This window comes from Amblyomma americanum, chromosome 1 (assembly GCF_052857255.1).
Source record: "Amblyomma americanum isolate KBUSLIRL-KWMA chromosome 1, ASM5285725v1, whole genome shotgun sequence".
NCBI classification, from domain to species: Eukaryota; Metazoa; Arthropoda; class Arachnida; order Ixodida; family Ixodidae; genus Amblyomma; species Amblyomma americanum.
Genome location: NC_135497.1, coordinates 218,063,353 through 218,086,983, shown reverse-complemented (window position 1 = coordinate 218,086,983; position 23,631 = coordinate 218,063,353). Strand labels below are relative to the sequence as shown.

The 23,631-nt window shown below is 45.5% G+C and overlaps 1 protein-coding gene across 1 annotated transcript in view; it reads left to right on the top strand.

Annotated features, from left to right (window-relative positions):
- LOC144115765 (uncharacterized) overlaps nucleotides 1–20,954 on the top strand; it is an 88,492-nt gene extending 67,538 nt beyond the window's left edge. The window contains exons 13-23 of the mRNA XM_077650268.1: nucleotides 1,874–2,108; nucleotides 5,704–5,816; nucleotides 8,791–8,876; nucleotides 10,618–10,808; nucleotides 10,883–10,952; nucleotides 11,335–11,461; nucleotides 11,575–11,766; nucleotides 12,298–12,471; nucleotides 14,082–14,148; nucleotides 14,293–14,472; nucleotides 20,238–20,954. Of these exons, the coding sequence (XP_077506394.1) occupies nucleotides 1,874–2,108; nucleotides 5,704–5,816; nucleotides 8,791–8,876; nucleotides 10,618–10,808; nucleotides 10,883–10,952; nucleotides 11,335–11,461; nucleotides 11,575–11,766; nucleotides 12,298–12,471; nucleotides 14,082–14,148; nucleotides 14,293–14,472; nucleotides 20,238–20,410 (1,608 nt within the window). The 3' untranslated portion in view covers nucleotides 20,411–20,954. The remainder of the gene's footprint in view (nucleotides 1–1,873; nucleotides 2,109–5,703; nucleotides 5,817–8,790; nucleotides 8,877–10,617; nucleotides 10,809–10,882; nucleotides 10,953–11,334; nucleotides 11,462–11,574; nucleotides 11,767–12,297; nucleotides 12,472–14,081; nucleotides 14,149–14,292; nucleotides 14,473–20,237) is intronic.
- The last annotated feature ends 2,677 nt before the right edge of the window (nucleotides 20,955–23,631 follow it).

The window sequence follows — 23,631 nt, the reverse complement described above, 5'->3', positions numbered from 1 at the left end:
ATTGAAATTATTTAAATAAATATCATACATTTACATTGAAAATGCAAGTGCTGAAACCTCGCCCATCTTTTCGCTGTTTTGATAATGCCCTGTGATATATTACTGAAAAGCTCACCTTCGCAAAAAAAGCATCATGATACTTGCTTTTGGCAGCATGCAAGAGCTCGTTAACGAAAAATAAATTTGTTTAGAAGGCACTGCTTGTCCCGTTTGCTCATTATTCATATGCATCATCACCACAATAGAAGGCGCAGAATAAAAACCACAAATAAGAAATAAGAATCAGACACCCTTACTAAAGCACAAATAAGAAATGCCAAAAACCGCTTTTAACAAGGTTTCCATAGCGGCATTCCTAGTTTTATTTTTTATAACCTGCATATGTTCGAATATACCTGCTTAGAAAAATGTTGGTGATTTTAGCCAGAATTTTAGACACTTGGATATTTTACATCTCTAAAGTAAAGACAGGAACAGCTGTTGCAAACCGTCTGTAGTATGGTCACTAATTAATATTTCCTACTTAAGCTGTCACACACCACTACGTTCCTTGACCATTAGCACAAAAAATAAACATAAGCATCAAGGACTTAAGACAGAGTTTTGTGGCTTTTTACTGATCTTTACCCTGGCAGTGGGCAGCCATTCTGAACGCACTTCAGCGGTTTTCTGGGAAGGCAGCTCATCTTATCATTTCCTTTTACCATGCTAACTGATAATGTCCATGGTGCATTGTCCTGGGAAACAGCAGAGAGATATAACATATGTTATCTTCCTGCAAGGTGAAGGATGAACTGTTTACAGGAAAACACGGTGTACAAAACCCGCTGCCAGACTGCTGCTTTTGAAAGCTTTTCTTTCAGGTTTAAGAAAAGCTAGAAAATTGTCAGTAAAACGAATTCTATAAAGCAGTGACCGTCATAAAATTTCACTCTTCCAATTATCTCTTCATCACTTTCGTTTTGTTCACGAATAAATTGGTGTCTGTATGGTAACTTTATTTTGGACAGTGGGTTATGTTATATTATCAATCACTTTTTACAGTTTTATAATTTTTACATTACTCCTATCGCAACTTAAGGTAGGAAGGCGGAAAGGCGCTAACTCAGAATTGCTAAAGTAAATAAATAAAAAGAAGTGATATAACCGTTAGAAAGCAAACCTTTAGATTAGTATTCCGTTACAATCTAGAACAAAATAATCATTTTATGTTTTGTATCAAAATAAAATATAGAAACACGAACATTGAAACACGACAGACAGCTGTCGCAAATTCCCCGCTGCTATTTCTAGTTTTCTTCTGCGATGCGAATTTCAATATACGCAGAAGGAAGGCCCATTTCGGGTTGCTGGCTCAACATCTCACAGCAAATGGTCAACCAAGGTTGCCCTCATTAACGATGCCGACCACTTTTCAATTAATTTTTTTAAAACCACACAGCAGAAAACTCGCAAATGGCTGCGGCTTATCACGAAACTACAAATCCTAATCTTCAAAGGCGGCAGTCATCATTACAAGCGTAATAAAGCTTGCGCACAGCGCTGAACAGAACAAAACTCAAGGTTAAACACAGCTTTTTCGTTATCACATGTCCGGTCATTAAGCGCTCCGCTGATATTACGACCTAATATGCAGTCAGCAGGAGAAATATCTTCCAGGTGTTGGAAGCTTTCCCACGGCATGCGAAGGAGCTCGCTGGCACGCGCGCCCAAGCGTAGACAGTGGCACTTGCTCCCGCCTGTCGAGGAGCGGAAATCAAGGGACGGTCAGAGAGAGAGACTGGACGGTTATCTGCGTCGCGCATGCGCGAGCAGTTTCGCTGCTGCCGGCGTGCGAGCGGCGGGGTGCCGCTGCCGCAGTCTGCTTCGATAGTGTACGACAATGTTCGCCTTGCTAACGCGGGCGGTCGTTTGGCTCGTGCTCAGCTCCTCGTTGGCGCTTGCCTGTCTGGCTGTCGCGGTTCTCGGCGCAGTTCACGCTGCGAGGCGCGCTACCTGGAAGTGGCTCCGCTGCTTTCCCGGCCCAAACGAGGATATACCGCTCCGGTGGGTCGTGCAGCAGCATAGGCACGCCAGTTCCGTGAAGAACAAAACGCCGTACAATGTGTGTGAGTGCTTCCGAGACTGCTTCGCTCCCCTTTTCTCGGGCTTTTAACACGTCGCCGGTAGAAGCGGCGCGGTGGCGACGTACATACGCCAAACCAGTAGTAAGTAGGTGCTCGGCGCATTGAATTCAAGCCGCGGCTGGTTATCGCAGCACGTATTCAGGAATGCCGGGCTTCGTGTTGACGAAAACGCAGTGTGGCGTTTAAGGCGTCCGCTAATTGACGCAAAGGGGCAAAAAAAGCTTGCACATTGCTGAATGCCCAACGTAAAACCAAGTTTCGTGTAGGTTACAAAAAGCTACCAAGCTGAGCACGACTCAACGGCTGTGGACCGCAATGACTTTGCACATGCTCAGTACGCCTTCTGTTTTGCCTCCGTATGATGCCCCCTCGAGTACAAAGCTTGTGAGGATTGAACGGTCCGCGTTCGCTCTTGACAACATGCTCTAGGGTGGGGCTTTGTATGCAGTTTCTTGAGCGACAAAATGAAAACTTCAAGCACTGTTGAGTGTCGGCGTCTATTACGTCGTGAGACACGAAAGGTCGCACGCCAGCTGCCAAGGCTAGGCGTTTACTTGTTGCCCGGAACCTTTGACCAGTGGCAGATGTTCCGGGCATTTAAACAGCTAGGTAGTGCTAAACTATAAACTTTTTTTGGGGGGAGGGGGAAGGAAACTTAAATTTACGGGGCACTTGCAGAACCTATGTGCGAGAAATGCAAAACTTTGCAAACCCATTTCAACTTTGTTCCAGTTCTATTTCATTCCTATTCTAATTTTAATCAAATTATGTTCTAATTGTATTCTTTTCGTTGTAGTTCGTTCAGTTGAAAGTGCTGGTACTGATTATTACTGGTTAACATTTCGTATTTTCTGCCTTTGATGGCATCACACATTTAGATCAATCGCAAGTTTTGTAACGCCGCCACTTTCTGGGCAACGCCGGGTTTTCGTGTCGATGAGTCATCTATTGATTTCGCATTAATGACATTCGATCGCCTCTGATTCACGTAGGCCGGCTTTAAGGTGTTCAGAAGTGGAGACAATGGAAACGGTGGCAGAACTGCTTGTCAGCGCTATCTGACAGCACGTGTCTGTTGTCGAGATTAGAGCCGCTGGACAGGTTGGAATACTGCGTTCCTTTTCCCTGCGCTGTTGAGCTTGGAAGAAATACGGCCCCCGCAACCCAGTCTTGTCAAAAGAGCAAGGGCTTGGATTTGCAGACTTTTCTTAAAGCTGCAGGCTTCCAAAAGCCTATGGGCTTTTCTCTAAGACCCACGCGCATACGCAAGGGGCTGATTCAATGAGGTACGAAAATTATTGTTTTCCGTCTGTTTTCTTGTTTTTTCTCTCAGTTCATAATATCTTCGAAGTTAGCTGCCAACAACGTAAAGTTGATTGTATCGCTTCAACAACTTTGCGAAGGCACATACACAGGGAATCACTGAAGCAATTTCAGGCAGGGGCAGCCATGAAGCTTAAAAATCCGGTGGTGGGGAAAGGGGGATCGCGATTCTCTGAAAACTTATCCAGTGACTCTATTGCAGATATGCTGAGTGCACCCTTCCTAATATGGTCGCCTGTTCGCCAATGCATCTTTAGACGGACACAGCTTTTTTTCGAAAGAAAATCCGCAAGGTACCGTTCTGCACTTCCTCAGATGCAGGCTGTCTGAGCAAACGAGTTACCGCGTTCGAGTTGTTATAACTTTGCCCGTAGGCGCCGGTTGTGCGCGTACAATCCGGCTCGCCGCAGTTCGTGAACAGCCAGCGCGGCGAAAAATTTTGCGTTGTGTAGCATCTTGCAAGCTAAGCTGAACGATCCGTGGTCATCGTTAGGTGACCTGCAAATGCGGCGCCATTTTTGAGGGATATACAGCTCGGCACGACAAACCGGCTACTACAACTTTCGCCTTACAGCATGGTCACGGCGGAATACCCACCGTCAAGTGGGAGCTCTGCGTTGGTTTAGACAGAATGCAGAACCTACGCGCAAAGTACTGCTGCGACAGTTACTTGCGACGGAGTGTGACTGATAAAACGGCTTGCGCGTGCTGGAAGGGAAGAGCGCTCCCTTGCAGCTTGTCTGTCAAAAAAGGCATGTACGACCAAAATGCCTGTGCAAAAAGGCCAGCATCTTAGGGAGGGTGCACTGCGCATATGTCGACAACAGGCACGCGCCATAACATAGCGCTTCCTCCCCTTCCATGGTTTCTCTTTTTGTTCACGCCAGTACACCTGTTGGTATTCCTCCTTTTAGATTGGAAGATGTTGTTGCCCAGGTCTGATATTTATAACGATTTCCAAGCTTTCTAACAAGTAATAGGTGATGGAGACAAAAGTCCCGGGAGTGCCGAAAAGTGCCCTTGAAAGCTTTACTATCTGATTTTCGTGATAGACGGGTCGGACGGTTTTTTATGAGGGACTGTTGGTATGCGGACGCTCTGATGTGTACAAATGAAGGCAATTTGCATCGCACATTCCACAACTCATTGGAGAGCTCTAAAGTACTGCCAGAGTAAACGTTATGAAAGATAGTGGTAAACCCTTGTTTCTACTTTTATTATATTCAGAAGGCATTGACCTTATGAAATTGAATAACTGTTCTAGCCTGCTGTTGCTTTAATTCGGGTGACTTATCCCACTTGGCGGGAAACAATTTGTTTACCCGTATACCGTGCAGCAAGAGTTTGTGAAGTTTGAGGATTCAGTCCGCTTGATTGTCTCATAAGGTAACATGGGAAAAATCTATTGCCGTGTTTTTTAGCGGTAAGCTGAAGATGCTATTAGTTGCGAAACATTTTCAGGCAATGAGGTTTGAAGGCCGGACTGAATTTCATGCATAAAATTGCATGAGCTTTGAAGCATATTATGTAACTGTGAAATAGAATAAAAAGGAAAAACGGCCTGTATAATTCTTCGTAAGGAAACACTTTCAAACTTTAAGCAGTTTCGTTACAGGAAGCTGGATACTTGTAGTATAACATCGTTTGTAAAATCGTCTTTTCTCTTATTGTTGCTTCGACTTAGTCGCACGCTAAAGTTCATGTGCAATAAAGGAGCACTCATGTTTAAAATCAGAGGTAAAATGGAATCTTTAACCTGTGTTGGCCCTAAATGAAAAGTCTCAGCGTGAACTCCGAAATGGTAGTTGCGTTACTTTCTTGGGCGATTTTAAAATAGTTTGAGAGGCTTAGTAGAACTCTTCGTAATAGTCTCGAATACAGGAGCATCGTTTACTAGCGAGGCTCCTTCGCGAAGCCAGGCCGCTGAATGCCTGGCTCCATTCTGTGTATTTCATGGAGTTGCCATGAGCGCCTTCATTAATTAAATTGGTTTCGAGCCCTGGATTATATTTCATGTACCATCCCTACGAGCTTAAAGGCAACAAATCATTTCTTCCAAGCTTGGCATAGGCTTGTCAAAGCTGTACAATTACAGCACTCTAACGAAACACTGTCTGGAACATTCATGTTTAGTTCGTCGCTAAAGTGTTCGTAAGCAAGAGTTCTTCGAGTTTGGAGCTTCGCACTTTAGTTCAGCGAGTAGAACTTGCGGTAAAAGATACCATACATTCCTTTATTCTCATGCAACTTGCAGCCATGCTGGAGGTACGGATTGCGTATTACCATATGTTCCGCAAGCATGGTCTATTTCGCTTCTATATTGGACCACACCCTACAGTTGCAGTCTTCAGAGCAGACTACCTTGAGGTATGTGGCAATTTTTCTTCACCACAGTTTCATAGAAGACTTTTTGTTGAAATTATACGAGTATTCGCAGATCCAGCTGGAAACTGTCTATTTTGCAGAGGGTATGTTGTAAAATGTATTTGAAAATCTCAACATGCACAAACGCACAGACAAAACTAAACGAAGAAGCGGCCGAACTGGGTCGGCTGAAAAATTTGTCTCAAAAACTGGTCTGTAGAAATTTTTCTCAGTGACAGTAAGTCGAACTGCTCAATTAAAGCACCGTTAAGAAGCCTATGGGAAACTAAAAACGATCGACCACCTGAGGTATCGCGTAAGATATGTGTCAATGGCTTGCTGTACATCCGCCAAACTTTGGCAACATTCAGCGGAATGTTCGTTGAACGGTGGAGAAACGTGAAACGGAAAGTAACAGTTTTGCACCGCTGGAGCTCACTCGGTAGCGTTAGTGCGCTATTTATACGTGCTTGCATTCCAGTATGAAAGAAGCCGCCGCCGTGGCTCGGTGGTTATGGTGCTGGGTTGCTGACCGTAGGTTCGTTCCCGGCCGCGGCGGTCGCATTTCGACAGAAGTGAAATGCTAAAGGCCCGTGTACAGTGCGATGTCAATGCAAGTTGAAGAACCCTAGGCGTGCAAATTTTTTTGAAGCGCTCTAATACGACGTTCCTCATAACCTGACTCGCTTTAGGGCGTTCAATCTCATAAAACAAAATCAAACTAATATGAAAGAGAAGCGATCAACTGTTTACATGATTTTCTGCGTCCGCGTCCAACAGAATCCTATGAAGTAGTCCACGAATACCTAACACTGCAGTAAGCGCGGTGTGCACATGCGCCCTTCCAAACGCCAGTAACCACCATCCATATCTTGATACCATCAACCATGAATCTGTGCAGCTTTTTCAAGCAGCCACCCCAGGGATTCCGCGCACCCTACCGGCACAGATTTCGACGGACCTTTGTGCCGTCGTGCTCCTGGCTACTCGCCGAAGCTGGCGTTCTTTCTGGGTATCAAGAGTGAATAGGCGCTTCCCGTTTTCTTTCCCTAGGCTTTTGATTTGCGATTGTTTTCTGTGAATCCCGTGACCTCTCCTGGAGTTAGCCGAGGCCATGTTTAAATGCCAGACCATTGGGAGGGCCATGACGGACGACGGAAGACGGCGTCGGAATGAAGCCTCTACCGGCCACCGTAGCAGGTGGTGCTTAGGAGATTTCCCTCTACACCGGCCAACCATTCCCCTATCCACTGGTAGGAGTGAGGAGGGAGCTGCCTGACTAAGAATGACTCAGCAAAAGTAAAAATGTCTCGGACAACAGCTGGCTCACATGCAAAAAACTGTCTGTGCAAAAATGAGGCTCGCGGGAGCTATTCATACTCCGAATTGCTCGGAAGAGCAGCGTGGATCTCACAAGCCACTGGCTGTATATTTTAAACAGCCACCTGCGGGGTCATTGGCGCATCGCTTAGCCGCTGCACCCCTGCGCCGGTTGTGGCATGAGGACTCGCCGCGATCTATTAGTGTGACATATTTTGCCTAGTTACCACAGCCGGAGGTAACAAAATGGGGAAAGTAATAAGGAACCGCTAGAGAAAAAGACGAATTTCTCAGACAGCAGTACGTATGCGTGCACTATTGACATATTCCCGAACATCCATCTCCACCTTCCACCTGGTGTAAAGCCGTTTGCGGACGAAACACCGATTAGAACGAAAGACCGGCTACAGCGAAACATGTGCTACAGCGAAACACGGCCTACAGCAAAACACGTGCTAAATTGATTGGCTCCTAGTTTCCGTAGCATTCGCGAACGACTGGCAACATTTTTTTTTGTTTCAGTCGTTACCTGCGTCTTTAATTTCACGTAACAAGTACTGCCGCGATGCCGGAGGACTGCGCCCTCATAGACAGCGGATGTTGATTTGTGCGCTGAGAGACAGGGAACGTTTTCAGTTTTCTCTCTTCACCCTTTTTAAAGCATCAGCAAAATTTACTGCCGTTTGTAGATGGAATTGATGAAATGACGAAGAGAGTTTAGGAAGCGCCATTGACTAGCATCAGTGACAATCAACAAGCGTACTAACGGCCAAATCAGTTTGCAGGATGTGGGTGGGCGGAAAAAAATTACTTAAGCCATTAGCCTGAAAAGTCTGCAGGTGTGAAGGAACAAGCATGCTCAATCAACTAGTAACATTACGAGGGGGCCGGGTCTCGAGGCTGGGCAACAAAATTTAACCTGAGAGCGTCAGTACCCCCGTGTCGGAATAAAAATATCTGGCGTCGGCGTTGGCGATCGTTTCAAGCCTCGCAGCCGGAAAGGTCGCAGCACGCACATGGAATGCGGTGCCTGATATAGGTCACGTGACCGTATGACGTCATTACAACTTGTACATCGTGGCAGGTAGCAGTTAAATGAATTAATGGTCTCGAGAGGACGCCCGCAAGAGCAACCTGGGTTTCACAAGCCCCACCGGTGGCTGTGCGTGAAACAGCTGCCTGCTGGGCTGTGGCGCATCGCTTAACCGCAGCACCTCTGCGCCAGGAGTGGTATGAGGGCTCCCAGCGATCTGTGAATGTGAAGTAGGAAATGGTCATTTCAACACATATGGCAGTTAACTCATTAACGCTGTCGCGTCAAACCCTGGAAAAAAAATCTAGAGGGGCACCTAATTCTTTAGGTGCCCCCTAAGTTTTTTTTTTTCCGAGAACACGCATCCCGTACAATTTTGTGGTCTATAATACGTAGGCCCGTTTTAATGAGCAGCAGGTGGAGTGCCAGTGACGTTCCGGTTCACCATTAGGCGAATGCAAATGAGGGGGAGTTTAGTGGACGTAGTCAATGTGATAAAAGTGCATACAGTTGACATCAGCAGCTATGCTGCCAAGAATCTGTGGAAAGCTCTGAACATTATTTGTGTGCGCAATGATTTCACTGCCGCATTTTTGTTCATAATTTTGCTCTTTGTCTCTTTAGATAGTGCTCAACAGTAAAAGCACAATGGAAAAATCTGTCGACTATGAAGTCTTGCATTCATGGTTAGGCACTGGTCTTCTCACAAGGTAATACACTGCATATAAAATATGTAATCTTTTGTTTCCGTTTTTTAAATGTTTTAAGGCCCACATTCAAGCTGGAGAAATGCTAATCATAGTGCAGAAGCTATAGACGTGCCCAGCTTTCCTGGACATTCAGCAAGTAGCGCCATTTGTTGGCCGCAAGTGGCGAAGAGTGCCTAACTTAATTGGGATGTTTTAAACTTTTAATTTCGAGGAAACTAGTGTCGACATCACGAGTGACTCTGCCCGAACATGCTGATTATCGTGGCCAACTTCCTCACCGCTGCAAAATCTGGACTATAAAATGTGTCCTGCGGTCGCACCATCTATTCGCGACAACCACGGAGTATTAATGGGACGTACCGAAGATTGAAAATTACCGGGGTGATTTTTAGTGTTCAGCGCCATGTAGCTTTTGGTGGTAGCCATGCAAACTAGAAGAGTTTGTGAAGGTTTCCTGGGCTTGGCAGTAGTTCCACTAGCATCACAGTGATTACACTACCGTTTTCTGACGCACGCGACTTCTAAATGCAAGATGCGTTGTTTTCTGTCTTAAATTCAGTCGACGCGTTAACTGCATGTACCGATTTCAGGTAGCTCGCAGAAGCAAGCGATTATGGGTCGTTTCAAAAGCTCTTGTCTGGCCTTGCAGGGACAGTTTCAGTCACACATCGTGCTTCTGTCTGAAAGGCTGCTCGACAGCCCTGTGACGCTGTTATGAATACCGCAATAAAAAAAAATGACATGTAAATGATAAAGAACGGCCTCCATAGCAAAGAGGCATAGCAATAAAATGCCTCAGCAGAACGACTGTAGGTACTACCTCAATTTTCAAGTTAAAGAGGCAGTAAGGAGAAATTCATCAAATTTTTTTTTCTCGGTAAAAAAACTGATTCTCTGGCTCCTTCTGGGTACGTTGCCGTTTGTCGGGCAGCAAGAGACGGACTTATCTGTGAGAAAATTGCATTCAAAACTTCGCACGATTTGATTGAAACTCCCGACTTACTGAGAAACACGCGTTGCCGCCGCTGTGAAGTGAATGGCAGTGTAGCGTAGCTTCCGGGATCTGTGTACAAAAGCCGGTGTCGACGCACGTATTGTGCTTAAGAAATCTGCTGGTGATGGCGACGCTTATATTCTGTTTTTTGGGCGTATTTAGTTTATAAAAGCTCCGCTTTCGGTGACAGATTACGCTCTTTGCGATTAGAACGCAGTTTTCTATCGATACAGGCCAACTTCTGTTTCTACTCAATGTCCCTTTAAGAGCAACCTTTCAAAAACTATTTCAGATGTCTCAACTTTTAAGCACGAAACTCTTGTAAGCACCGTCGCAATTGGTGCTCACAGAAACTTTCCCAGCTAGCGTGAAGCAGAATTGTTGTTCATCTAAACCCGCTTTTTGTTGCCATTGCTTTTACCAGCCTCGACGTCAAAAGCCTTTATTAACTCTGTTTGAGCTCTTTATTATTGTCCCCTCCCTTTGCATCTAACTAGACGACTTCTGCAGCGTGCATGATTTTTATTCTTAGACGCTACGTGCCGGGAATGGCCTGCATACTAAAGCTTATTTTTTTGCACTGTTGCAACAGTACATTTTCTGTTTGAATCTACAGTACCACATGCGTACGTGCGAATGAATGCTCAAAATGTCGGGTATCAACGAAGCATTAAAATGCAACTCTAACTGGATTAAAAACGGCTGTTTATAAACTGTCCTCGCACTTGCACTCCGTCCCTCTTCCAGTTCTGGCGAAAAATGGAAGACGAGGAGGCGCCTGCTGACTCCGGCGTTTCACTTTCGCATTCTCGACTCCTTCGTTCAGCCGATGAACGCAAGGGCTCGAGGTTTAGTGCAGAAGATACTGCAGCGCTCAACGGACCCTTGGATCGACATTGTGCCACTGGTGGCTGAGTGCACGCTGAGCATTCTACTCGGTACGGTCTCTCTCTCTGCTTGCGCACCCAGTGCAGAAAGCGTGACCTTTACCTGTGCTTTTCCAAACGTCTAGAGACCATCATGGGGGTTTTTCCGGAGGAAGAGGAAGAGCACTGTCGGTCTTACGTTCGAGCTGTTCATTAGTAAGTATTGAGGCTACTGACTTAAACGTGCTGTGCCAACGCGGAATCGATTCAGCGTTTATGAGCGCGCTAGACACATCGCGCAGTGTTTTGATATTCTGAGAGAACCTGTGTTGTAGCGCAACAAGACACGAACGAAACTCAAAACTCAAATTGCAGCTGCAAGGGGAAGAAGTAAGCGTCGTAGCGATTCTGTGTTCGATTCAGGCAGTTTCTATTATTCTATATTTTTTTACTGCACCATATGTGTTCACGATATTTAGGTTGCAAATGAACCATTCCCAAGATCTTGCGCTGAGCCTACAAAGCTTCGTGACGTTACCGCCATATAAAACCACCGTGCCATTTAAGAACTGGCTACGTGCTTCTTTCGCCTTTACAGCTTGTCCAGTCAGATCAGTTCTCGAGTTCAGATGCCGTGGCTGTTGCTCGACGCGATTTATTTCCGAACTGCTGGTGGGAAAGAGTACAAGAAAAGCGCAGACATCGTTCACAACTTCACCGCGAAGGTAAGGAAGGGAATCCAGTTAGCAGCCAACTATTGTGCTGATATTTTCAGGATGCTCGTGTCATGTGGAGAATGATGGTTCTTGTGGTACTGACTGGCGCATTAATGTTGCAGGTGATTAAAAAGCGCAGGGAAGAACTTAAAAGCACAGATCAAGGCAACCTTGTGGAGGAGAAAGAAGAAAGCGTTTACAATAGAAAGCGGCTGTGCACGTTCCTGGACACTCTTCTTCGCTACAGCATTGAAAACGACACTTCTTTCACCGATGACGACATCAGAGAAGAAGTGGACACGTTTATGTTTGAGGTACTTGTCTCCGCTTGGGTGAAAAGCGTGCAAACATGTCGCGTATTGTTAGGCGTGACATGTTTTGCACGGGTGGTCTGACATTCACAAAAAAGGGAACAAAATGACAGGGCCCTTCAAAGTGCGCGGCCCTCGCTGTGCATCGACTCTATGAAAACAAATGATTTCATTGCAAAAGTGAAATCCCGTATTTACTTAGCGCAACTTTCAAGCACTTAGCTCTTAAGCCACGTGAAAATCGCGCAAGATTAGGAGAAGAAATTACTGAAAACTGTTATTCAGGAAATGATTGTGATTAATTTTTTTGGAAAAAAGGATTGCACTTCGCAGGTTGTGCGTATTATCTTTTAAAGCGAAATTTAGACCTGAGCATCAACCGATTAATGTCGCCTGCAATCGCACAGTGGTGCTGTGCTGTTATTCCGTTGGAGATTATCAAAGAATTTTCTTTGCAGCCGCGATTCAGTTTGATTATGTAAAAAAAATATTCATAACTAACGAGTGTTTTTCTGATGGTTTATTTTCATCCAGGGCCACGATACAACGTCGGTAGCGATATCTTGGTCACTGTATATGATCGGATTACATCAGGATCACCAAAGGAAAATTCAGGAAGAACTAGACTTGATTTTAGAAGACTGTTCAGGAAATGACATAACATCCGAAAACCTGAAGGAGCTGAAATACCTTGACTGTGTTATAAAGGTAAGCAGAAGAAGGATTAGTATTTTTTTTCAAAACCCCAGACTTACACTTCTCTCCTGTATAATTAAAAATTGGGCCTTAGCAATTTTGTACCAAAATTATCTCACTCATTAAACAAACGCTGGAATTTTACCTTCTAATTCTGTGGCTGAATTTCCGGAACAGTATGACATTTCTTTGCATACATTTGCCAGCATTTTCTTACTCAAAATGCCATCGCGAATATTTGAGAGTATTAGAATGTTTGATTAATATGTTTAGAATTTAGCCGCCGCGGTGGCTCAGTGGTTATGGCGCTCGGCTGCTGACCCGAAAGATGCGGGTTCGATCTCGACCGCGGAGGTCGAATTTCGATGGAGGCGAAATTCTAGAGGCCCGTGTACTGTGCGATGTCAGTGCACGTTAAAGGACCCCAGGTGGTCGAAATTTCCGGAGCCCTTCACTACGGCGTCTCTCATAGCCTGAGCCGCTTTGGCACTTTAAACCCCTGTAAAACATATGTTCAGGATATGCAGTCGTGCCTCATCAATATGGACATTTTGGTTCCCGAGCAAAACTATCCATAAAGCGAATCGTCCGTATGAACGGATTGCGAAAAAAACACCGCAAAAAAATGTTTTCGTTAGGGTCTACTTTTGTGCATAATGGTGGTCAGTGAAGTTGAAATTAGGCACAATTTTGAGAGCCCCAAGCCTGATATTCTGGTCGCAATAGTGTTTGAAATATAGTGGCGCAGCTTCACGCGCCCAGTGATCTATGTGTGATGCGCTTGATGGCGTCTCATGGGAAGATGACCAGGCTCCTACAACGACTGTTCACATTCCACGACCCCACGGCTGAGTCGGCTGACAGCTGCTCAATGGGCTTGCTGTGTAGCACACTCTGCCGAGAGAGTTTTCGTTACAGCCATTCATGTAATTCGGCAAATGGTGAGAGGTGTGAAACCACGATTTGTGTCACGATATTAAGTGACACAAATACGTGGGGCCCAGCGGGCTCTGTGCATTTTACTCGTGTCCATTGCCCGGACAACAAGCTTCGATATTAAAGATGCGTAAATACGTTGGAAAAGTTTAGTCCCTAGAAAAATTCTCTATTGTTCCAGTCGTCTATATTAACGGGGTCTTAATAACGAGGCACAATGCGTAGTATCGAATATTGTGCATCGCGAGAACGAACAATTTTAAACAATTTTTTTCCCCAGAACTATCAGTGAATGGAATTGCTTGCTTTCGCATACTTTTCCCAGCAAGCGTTATTGTCACGTGTGAATTCTTGTCTTGTTGATTTTATTTTGCTGCTTATGAAATTTCCTGTCTTGTTGCTTTTATCGCTTCATGTCCATTCGCTTGTATGCAAATTCTTTTTATACTCTCATATCCTTGTTATTGTGAATTTAGATTTTGCAACAGATGCCCCTCCTCACTATCCCATGTATATGTATGGTCTGCAGTGTCTTCAGATTAATAAATATGTATTGACGTATTACTATATATGTTCTTTTTTGTTTTCATGCACAATTCTCGAGTATAATTCTGCTTTGACCAGTGTTTCTGCTGGTACTAAAGGCGTCGTAATACCGCAAGCACTCATGTCTCCTCTTTGTATAGGAATGTCAACGGTTGTTCCCGTCTGTTCCTATTACTGGCCGTGAGAGTGTGGAAGACTTCAAACTAGGTAATTATCTTTGAAGGACTACTTTTACTACGCGGACTAATGTGTTACTGCTCCAGTGCACCGAATATAAAACATTACCTAGTATACTATGAGAAAGTACAGATGACGAGAATATGATAAACTAATATCTCCTTTCTGCTCTAGGTGACTACACTATCCCCAAGGGCTCAACAATAGATGTCTTCATTTACGCACTCCATCGGGATCCGGACGTGTACCCGAACCCAGAGAGATTCGATCCCAGCCGTTTTTTGCCAGAAAACTGCATCAGTCGTCATCCTTACGCCTTCATTCCTTTCTCAGCGGGCTCAAGAAATTGCATAGGTAATCACCAAAAGCAAAAAAAAAATGCATGTGTGATCGCTGCGCGACACTGACAATTTACTTTCTTCACTTACTCTACATCACGGGAAAGCAGCGAAAGTAGCTGAGAACGCCGCTGCTGGCTGTATTTTTGAATAATTCCCACCAGGCTTTGAGACAACACGGTGTGTCAAAATATTTTTGACGGGTGACGGAAAAATCTGGCATGGTTTCCGACCTAGTAAAACCGGAACTCCGATACTTGCATTCCGCACTGTGCCACAAGACGTGGGTGATACACGTATTTGCATTCAAAGTAACTGTGGGTAGCCAGTGGAAATTTTTCCCATCACGTTCATTGCCTTCCGGGCACGTTCACATCGCTGTCGCTCGCGCTGCTGTCCATCCAGCCGCCATAGCGAGCTTCGCTTTCTCTGCCGTCATGTGTCTATTGTTTAGTGCCCGTATTGAATTCTTATTCATGGGTGAATAGTGACGCCAAGCTAAGGGTGTTAATCGGTCGCGTACATGGAATTTCACAATGAGGAAAACACGGTCAACTTCGACGCTCCCCAGGTATACATTGTTTTCTGTGTGCGAGTCCAGACTTCATTGGGTGCCAAAACAGTCTAGCTGTGAAAACACCGAAAATAATTATTAGGGTCTTCAGGGTCTGATTAAGGTCAGTCGACATGGTAATCTTCGACGGAGCAAGGTGGCGCTTTCCACCAGCATCAGCATGTCTGTTACTTTATTTGCTCCGCATATGCGGAGCAGGCTTGATCTGTAGAAGCGTGGTGCGGGATTTAAACGCGCTTTATCGCTGCGCTTGCTTCCTGGCAGTCCGCTCTTTGACTACAATCACACTTCAAGCTCGGTGGCGGCTGTCTCTGCCGGATACCACAGATGCAAGACGGCTGTCTAGTCTTCCTCATTTTTTTACACAATTCGTCGTCGTGCTACAGCGGCTGTGGCAGCATTTTGATGGAGGCGAAATGCACAAAAAAAAAAGCACCTGTATGCTGCGCGTAGTCAGTGCACGTAACAGAACACCAGCTTGTCGATATTAATCCGGAGCTCGCCACTACGGCGTTCCTCATAGACGCCCATGTGCCGCTTCGAAACGTTAAGCCGTACATGCCATACGAATATATTCCACAAAATAGCTCGACCTACTGGATAGTATAATGGCTAGTCGGACTCGAACGTTCCGACGTCTCATGACGCAGCGTGCAGAACCACGGGGATGCTTTCTCACGAGGAAGTGAGGGTAAAACATTGTAACTAAGATTTTGAAAAATACTGAAGAAAAGCATCCACGCTGAATTAAAATTGCTGCGATGTGCCTTGATAAACTACCGGATGTACTCCCATAATGAACAGACTTTCTTCTGAAAGCTGTTTGAAAGATTGGGGGTGCGTTCATTACCCGGATAAAAATCCAGAAAAAGATTTCAAGCGCAGAAAATGGGTCAATTACTATACTAGACAAATACTTTATCCGGCACGATTCACATTCTACATAAAGCAAAAAGCACTCGTCAGCACGGCTTTTGCGCTCGAGAACGCAGCCAAAAACCTTTATTTTAAAAACGCACGAATAACTGGCGTAGTGGTCTATAAAGCTGTGCGAAGGAAGCAGAACTAGTTTACTCTAGCACAACTAAGCCGAACCGGAACAAGTCGGTGTAATCATTGATACGGCGGATAAAATAGAGAAATGCTGTGACCAGGCGTGGCTTCTATTGGTTCTCGGATTACTCGCGGAGCATTCTCATTGTCTGTTCGCCACGTGGGGTGTGGTGTAGTTGTCTTGGCATTCTACAGATGGTGCTTAGTAGCACTGCATTGTTTCGGCATCAGAAGACAGGAGCCTGCAGGTATTCACAATCATCATTAGCAAACTGCACACCAAACGAAGTGTATGCGCTCGTTTCGCGAGGGAGAAATAAATTAGCACGTTTGGACAGTCGAAGTATAGGGTGCGTTCATTATGCGAGCGCGTTCACTGCGCGAGTAGTTACGGTAGGTTCCCAAGTGCTTCGGGCGGAAAATGACAGCATTTGGCTAAGTTCGACACGTACAGTCTTTTGACAAAAGCAACCAGTCTATATTTTCTTCCAAGAGAAAGAGCGTAGCAGGGGAGGGCAGAAGGTTAGGTGGGCAGATGAGATTAAGAAGTTTGCAGGCAAATGGTGGATGACGCTGGCAAAAGACAGGGTTAATTGGAGAGACATGAGAGAGGCCTTTGCCCTGCAGTGGGTGTATTAAGGCTGCTCATGATGATATTTTCTTATCAGCCGTACAGTGGAGCCCTTACGGCACCCCTGCAGAATAAAAGGTCTTGAAAGGTGAGGGAAGGGTTCTTACCTTAGAGTGATTTAGAGCTTGAGGAGTAGCTTAAGTGGTTCACTATACTAAGAAGCAAACCATGCTGCCTGGCTGCTTTAGGCAAAGACGTTACTCATTTTTCGCCACGCTAAGATGTGTTGTTTCGGTGCCACGGCCAGCTGATTGCTCTTTTATGCACGGTAGACGAAAACAACTGATAACAGCACGTACCGACGAGTAAGGCCGCCTTCGGAGAGACTTGTAGTTTGCAGCTCTCACTGTAACCGGTTTAGGTGCGCAGGATACTTGAGCGATAGATGTGCTCTTTCGTTCTGTGTTGGGCGTATTTGTGCGGATAAGGGCCCTGAAGCCACCTGAGAACTCGTTCTGTTTGTACATCCAGAAGCTAGACTCATCGCGGACGCTTCAGCCTGCCTGAATTGGTGAAAAGCATAAATGCTTTTACCTCCCATTCTGGTCAACTTTAGTCGAACGTCGCGCTGGAACAGACGCAATAGCGAGGCCAAACTGATGCTGAGACTTATACGGTTTTAACGCCGCTGGTAGTGAGCGGATGAAATAGCAGGTAGCGGCGACTACGCCCTGACACAAATGATATGGGGATGTCATTATCGTCGTCATCAGGGTCACCCTTCATCTCACTCTGTTCTTTGCTTCCCATGATAGTTCAGCGTGTCTATGTGCTCAGCGGCAGTAGTATGCACTACAGTCCGTTGATGGGGGCGGATGATTGGACAACCGCAAGTGTTTTCAAATTCTGCAATGCTACGCGATTTCGAAGCTTGAGCAGAGAAGTGCTCAACTGATCGGCAACCGCAGCATTGTGCGGCAGCACGCAAACGGCTGAAGGCAGTCGTAAGCGGCTCACGGAGAGAATGAAGAATTAAAGAGGAACGCCGCCTTACACTGTGATACGGCGGTCATACAAATCATTTCATGCTGGCACCGACTGGCACCGACTGTCGGGGACGAGAGAGACTGAAAAATGTTTTCTTGGCCTTCTTAATCCTTCTTAAGGGAGGGGAGAATAACAATAGATTGTCAGAAATGTTGCCCTGATGACGATCTTTCTGGATACGCAATGTTTTGCGTAGGCAAACGCAACAAAAGAAAAAGAAAGGAATTAAAAGACGGTCGCGCATGCGCACACTGCCTAGTGCAGGAAACTTTGCTAGCAGTTTAGCCTTAGGACTAGCCAGTCGCCTTAGCCCTGTCATGCCAGGCGTATCGCGTAGGATGCTGGTGAAGAAATTGCAATATTTTTTATTTGTGCTCTTGTAAGATTATTACAACCTCGCAAAAATGCACGAAGCGCATTTCCCAACGTACTGAGAAAGCCGAGTGGAAGTGCAAGTGGTCGAAAATTCAGAAGGCGAGAAGGAAGATCATCAGCGCCGAAATTAACCATGACGGCAGAAGTGCTCAAAATTTCAGCTACTATACAGCTACATCAGTGCAACTAGTTCTTAGGCTAGTTGGTCTTCCATAATTTGGTTAACAAGCGTAAAGAACACGGCGGAGCAGATGGAAGCAGGACAACACCGCCCTCCGTCCGTGTACTTCGTTTTGTTCTTTTCACATCCCTGACTACGCGCGCGCCGGTTTATCAGTCTTAGACGTTTTTAAGTTCACTTACTTTACTAATTTTATTACGAAAACAATTACGATTTTATTGAAAAATCTGCTAGTTTTCGACGTTTATGATACGAAGGGGAGCCCGCTGCGCCTGTGGGTTGCTTCTTCTGTTCCTCACTGCGCGTACAGACCAGGAATTCTCTCCGCAGTACAGCTGAATACATTTCGGTGACATCACCCAAAGGAATCAGAAGGTTTTTTTGCGAGCTCCTGCATTTGGAGCATTTGGTGTAGCTTCTGGACGTCTCAATATTGAAACCATTATTATTATAAAATCCGTTAGGTAAAATTCAGTAGTTTTGTTGACGGCAGCGTGTATCGCCAAAGTTATGTAAGTATAGGATTACTGTAATGTTTTTAGGGAAATTTCGCGCTGGTGTTCCCCGTGATGTTTCAACAGGCGGCAAGCCACGTCAAAAGTCGCATCTTTTCAGCGTGTAGTTTACTGTGGACTGGAGTGCAAGCCGCAGGAGGATGCTTAGATATGTTCCTTTGCCTCGCCAGCAGAAATTGAAACCAAAATAGATAAGCCGAAATCGGCGTCACCGATGATTTTGGAGCCTTCTTGCTTCCTCCCACATTAGTATGATGCATATATGTGGTACACTTAAAAATTACAGCTTGTACTAGCTACGAACGCATGTTCTCGTGCTAACATTCCGAAGTTCTGCAGTCCAAAAACTGTTTGCTTGTACATTTCTGTGATGACTTATTTACAAGACGTCAGAGTGCACGCTTGCAACAGTTATTGAAGCGCTGATTTCAACTGAGCTTAAAATTCAATAGAGGCAACTCGAAGTGTTTCCACTTTGAGTTATTGATAAATCCGTTCTCGCCCTACCATAAGCTCAGATGGTAGAGCGACTGCTCCGGTGAAGCGTTAGTCCTGGGTTTGAACCCCGGACCAGGACAAGTTTTTCCATAACTACGACGTTTCTCAGAAAGCTGTATAGCTTTCCTTTCTAGTCGTATGGCATCGCTTGGGTGGATGCAAAAGAGTAATTACCCTCTTATTACAACTCGAACATGTATGAAAGTTTAAAATTTTCCTTGTAAAGGCGCAAATCCTCATTCTACTCTGATACTGTAGCCACAGGGTTGATCATATATTGACCTGAATGGCAAATGCTCGTGTTTAAGAACGTACAAGTGTCTTACGGTTAAGCATGTGCGAATATTTAAAATTTTTGAAGTAAGCCTCGAATACTCCACATTGAATATGCGGATTCGATTCGAAAGCTGTCTCGTGTGCATTTCGAGTACTCGAACGAACACGTATAGTTGAGACAACGAATGTCCGAAGGTGTTCCTAATTTTGTGAACATAATTAGGATACTCGACTGGGAGTGTTTTCTTATCCACTGAATCAGTACATAGCGATTGCGAGTCGTTGTCGTCTGTTTTCACGTATATTTAGCGCTGTTCTACTAGACTGTACTAGGGCTGCTTGTGATTGCGAAAACACAAAGTGAAAAAAAAAAGGACGGGACAGCTTCAGGATACTGAGCGAAAGTTTCGACAAGAGAACTTGTCTGCGTCTCAGCAAAGCAAGATATTCCTGGTGTTTTTGTATACAAAAGGTATGTTTAAAGCTGGATTTAGCGTTGAGGCTTACTGGTTAATTCTTAAAGAAGGTAAATTTTTTAAGCATGTGAAAATCGAAATGCTCTTCTTAATAGAAGAATCTCCAGCTCATTATTCGATTCGGCATTCGAAGCTAATGATTCGCATTCGAGAAATTTGTTTTTCCCACATTCCTACATATGGTCTAATGGACACCTCACTGGCTTTGAATGCAGGTCAGAGGTATGCGGCAATGGAGCTGAAGATTATCATCGCCACAGTCCTGCGGAACTTCAATGTGATCGCGCTTGATCACCGGGACAAAGTGCGCCTGTCTAGCGATCTGGTGTTGAGAGCAGCGGATGGTATCAGGCTTTCCTTCTCGCCAAGGTTTCACCGAAGTACTTAGGCGTCTTTCATTCCCACAACGCCCAATGTTACTCAGTTCTTTATTTTATTTTCTTACGAAAGAAGGAGCGGAAAAAAAATGACTCGGAATAGCCAGAGATGACTGGCCCCATATCCTGACGGCAGCGAGCAATAAATCATGCACAAAGAAGAGGAATTGTTCGCGCGCAAGAAGCGAAAAAAAGATGTAATGAAATTTTGTGATAGCGTAATTACCTGATGTACAAATATGTGAAGTATGAATATGTGAATATGAAATGAATATGTGAAGTATATGGTATGAATTATTACTTTTTGTTTCGAAGAGAAATATGTTTTTTGTGAGCGTTTTGTTTGTATTCCTGTATTTTTTCTCCGCAAATCTTATAACGTTCTAATTTTCATTTTAGGAATAGAAATGTTCGTTTCCGCGTGCTGCAAATATGTTGTATTGTATTGTGTTGGACCCGAAACTAGCCCCTGGCTATGGGTCCAGTTATTATTGTACATATTGAATTGTGCTCAGTTTCGTTTTCGAATAAAAAAAAAATATCCAAGTCACCAAATTATGACAATACGACAATTATGATAATACGGCCTAAATTTGAATAAATGCGATATATCGCGTATTGTGGGAGGTGATACTTCGACGGGAAATGACGCGCCATCGACGCGTCTCCTTTGTCTCTCTCGCCGCTGCGACTCCTGCAATTGCCCTCACCCGTTGTTCTGGGCCGTGCTTCCATTCAAACGAAATTCCGGTTTCGTTCTCTGTGACGTTAACACAACTCGTACGACTTGGTTTCGATATCATGGGGTGTCACGTGGAGCCCTGTCAAAGGTTTCTCCGCGTCGCGGCTTAGAAGCGCTGAAGAGAGGGGAAGCACTGTCACGTGTTCATCCACTGTGGTGCCGCATGAACGCTGTGTGGGACCGCGGGTAGCGGTTGTCGCTGAGAAAAATTGAAGCACTTGAGCATCAGCTGAGTGCCACTTATACTTGGACAGGTGCACTGGCTTCCAATTTAATGTGTGGTGGAGAGGGGGGGGGGGAGGAGTGGTTGCTTTTGCAGATTCGGAAAACGTTAGTGTTGTCACCTTTTGTTTTTAGGCTTCAGTCAACGACAGGAAGATTACGTCCATATAGTAAAGCCATGACTTGCTCTTGGGCAGCCTAGCGCACTGCGGGCACGCTGCCATTCTTAGCATGGGTCCGTCGCTTCGCAGCCTACATTGTGCTAACCCCGTCCGTCATTAAGGCACAAGTTTTACAATTATCCTGACGAAGGGATGTGCCATCGCTGCTGAAGTCCGGCGACGGCTAGCCACATCGTCTGAAAATGCCATGCGCATTCTCAGCTTCGTAGAAGAAAGGTCGCCGAACTTCCTATTGCTTTTCGCCCGGCCACGTACAGCGACTGGGCCCTGATAGTAACTCACGGCTTCACAGCTGTCACTCAGGGTAAAACTCGAGGAATTTGTGGTATAGGGCCCTAGCACCAATCATTACAGCAGTCAGTGATGGTCGAATCAGGACCCGCATCGGCCGGCCGTGACAACTGTGGGGTCACATGCCCGCACAGATGCCTCGAGTAATGTGCATGTGAGGGATGTTAATAAAAGACGTGTTTCAATGAAAAATGAATGGAATGCATGGGATGAATCTCAGCCCGGATGGCTGCCGCGGTGGTTCAGTGGTTATGGCGCTCGGCTGCTGACCCGAAAGACGCGGGTTCGATCCCGGCTGCGGCGGTAGAATTTCGATGGAAGCTAAATTCTAGACGCCCGTGTACTGTGTGATGTCAGTGCCAGTTAAAGAACCCCAGGTGCTCGAAATTTCGGAGCCCTTCACTACGGCGTCCCCATACCCTGAGTCGCTTTGGGACGTTAAACCACCATAATGACAATCTCAACCCGGGAGCTTTTAGCGTAAAAGGACGCAATGTTCGGCGACATCGGCGCAAACACTCGTTGTCCCTCTGCTTCTCATTTTTTGCTTTCAGAGTTCCACCTCAAAGCGTTGCGAAGGGAAGGTTCCACCACACGAAAGGCCCTATAATGACAGGAGTGCTCACTTCTCATCTCTTTCCCTTGTAAAATAGCCTTCTGCTAAAAAAGCTTTCAGACTTACGTCAGGGCTAGCACTTGGCAACTGTTAGCGGCCTCTCAACATACTTTCGTCTCCTTTGTCAGACACTGCTTCACAAGTTATGGCAACGGGATTGATGCGTGCCCCTAATACGTGTGTCCCGGGACAGATGGGCTCACGGTAGTTTCCCTTGTGTACAAATGAAAAAAAAAATATGAATGCATTTACTGATTCGGCCATGTTTTGTGCACTAACACGGCCTAGCAGCCAATGATGTTGATGGTACCAGATTTTTGTTCTACATTTTGTATGAATATCTTCTACTTTTAGGTATCTCTTCGTTATGGGGATTACCTTCAGTTGGCAGCCGACGCTCGTAAGTTTCCTCATGTCATCCTGTCACTAGCGCAATTCTGCATTTTGTTAAAAATGTCGACTCACTCAACCAGGAAGTTTATTATTCAGCGTTTGTGGAGATATTTCTTCCACTTAATGACCTTTCAGTGGCACACATTGAAAAATAAAGGAGTGAAAAATATTTTTCGCGCATCCCTGAGTTCTTCTGCAGTGCGTAATGTATGGTCAGTATTCCTAGAAAAAAAAGCCTTCAAAACAATATCCGAAGCCTTGGGTATGTGATCTTCAAGCCGGGATCCGATAGGTGAGAACTGCTGTCGGAAGAACGTTTTTTTTTTAAAGTTCGAGGGCAGAAGGGGTGATCGGCTTTTGCTTCTGTAGTCGCCCGTGTCTTGCTGCAATGTGGCGCGGGCATCCGTTGGCCGCAACTGACTTGGCCGCGTACGACAACAAGACGAGGCTCACTAAACGATTAGGCTTATTTACGCGAAGGTGTTGAACCAAGCGAGGTGATGCAGTCAAGTCAGTAGCAGCCACAGTGGCGCCCAAGACCTGAGAAAGGCAAGAGCGATCGTGCTATACAGGGCTTCCGTGATTTGCAGGAAGAGACCGTGGACTCGGACTGCACGAAACGAGCAGCATATAGGCTATGGTTTTTTTTCTCACCTACCGCTAATCCGACTCCGGAGTGCGAATAAGATTAAATGCAGTTCACCGATAAGGCCAAGCGAGTAAGGCCATTCATCCCAGCGCCATCATAGGCGCTGCGCCGCCTTGCTCGTGGCACACGCCGCGTTG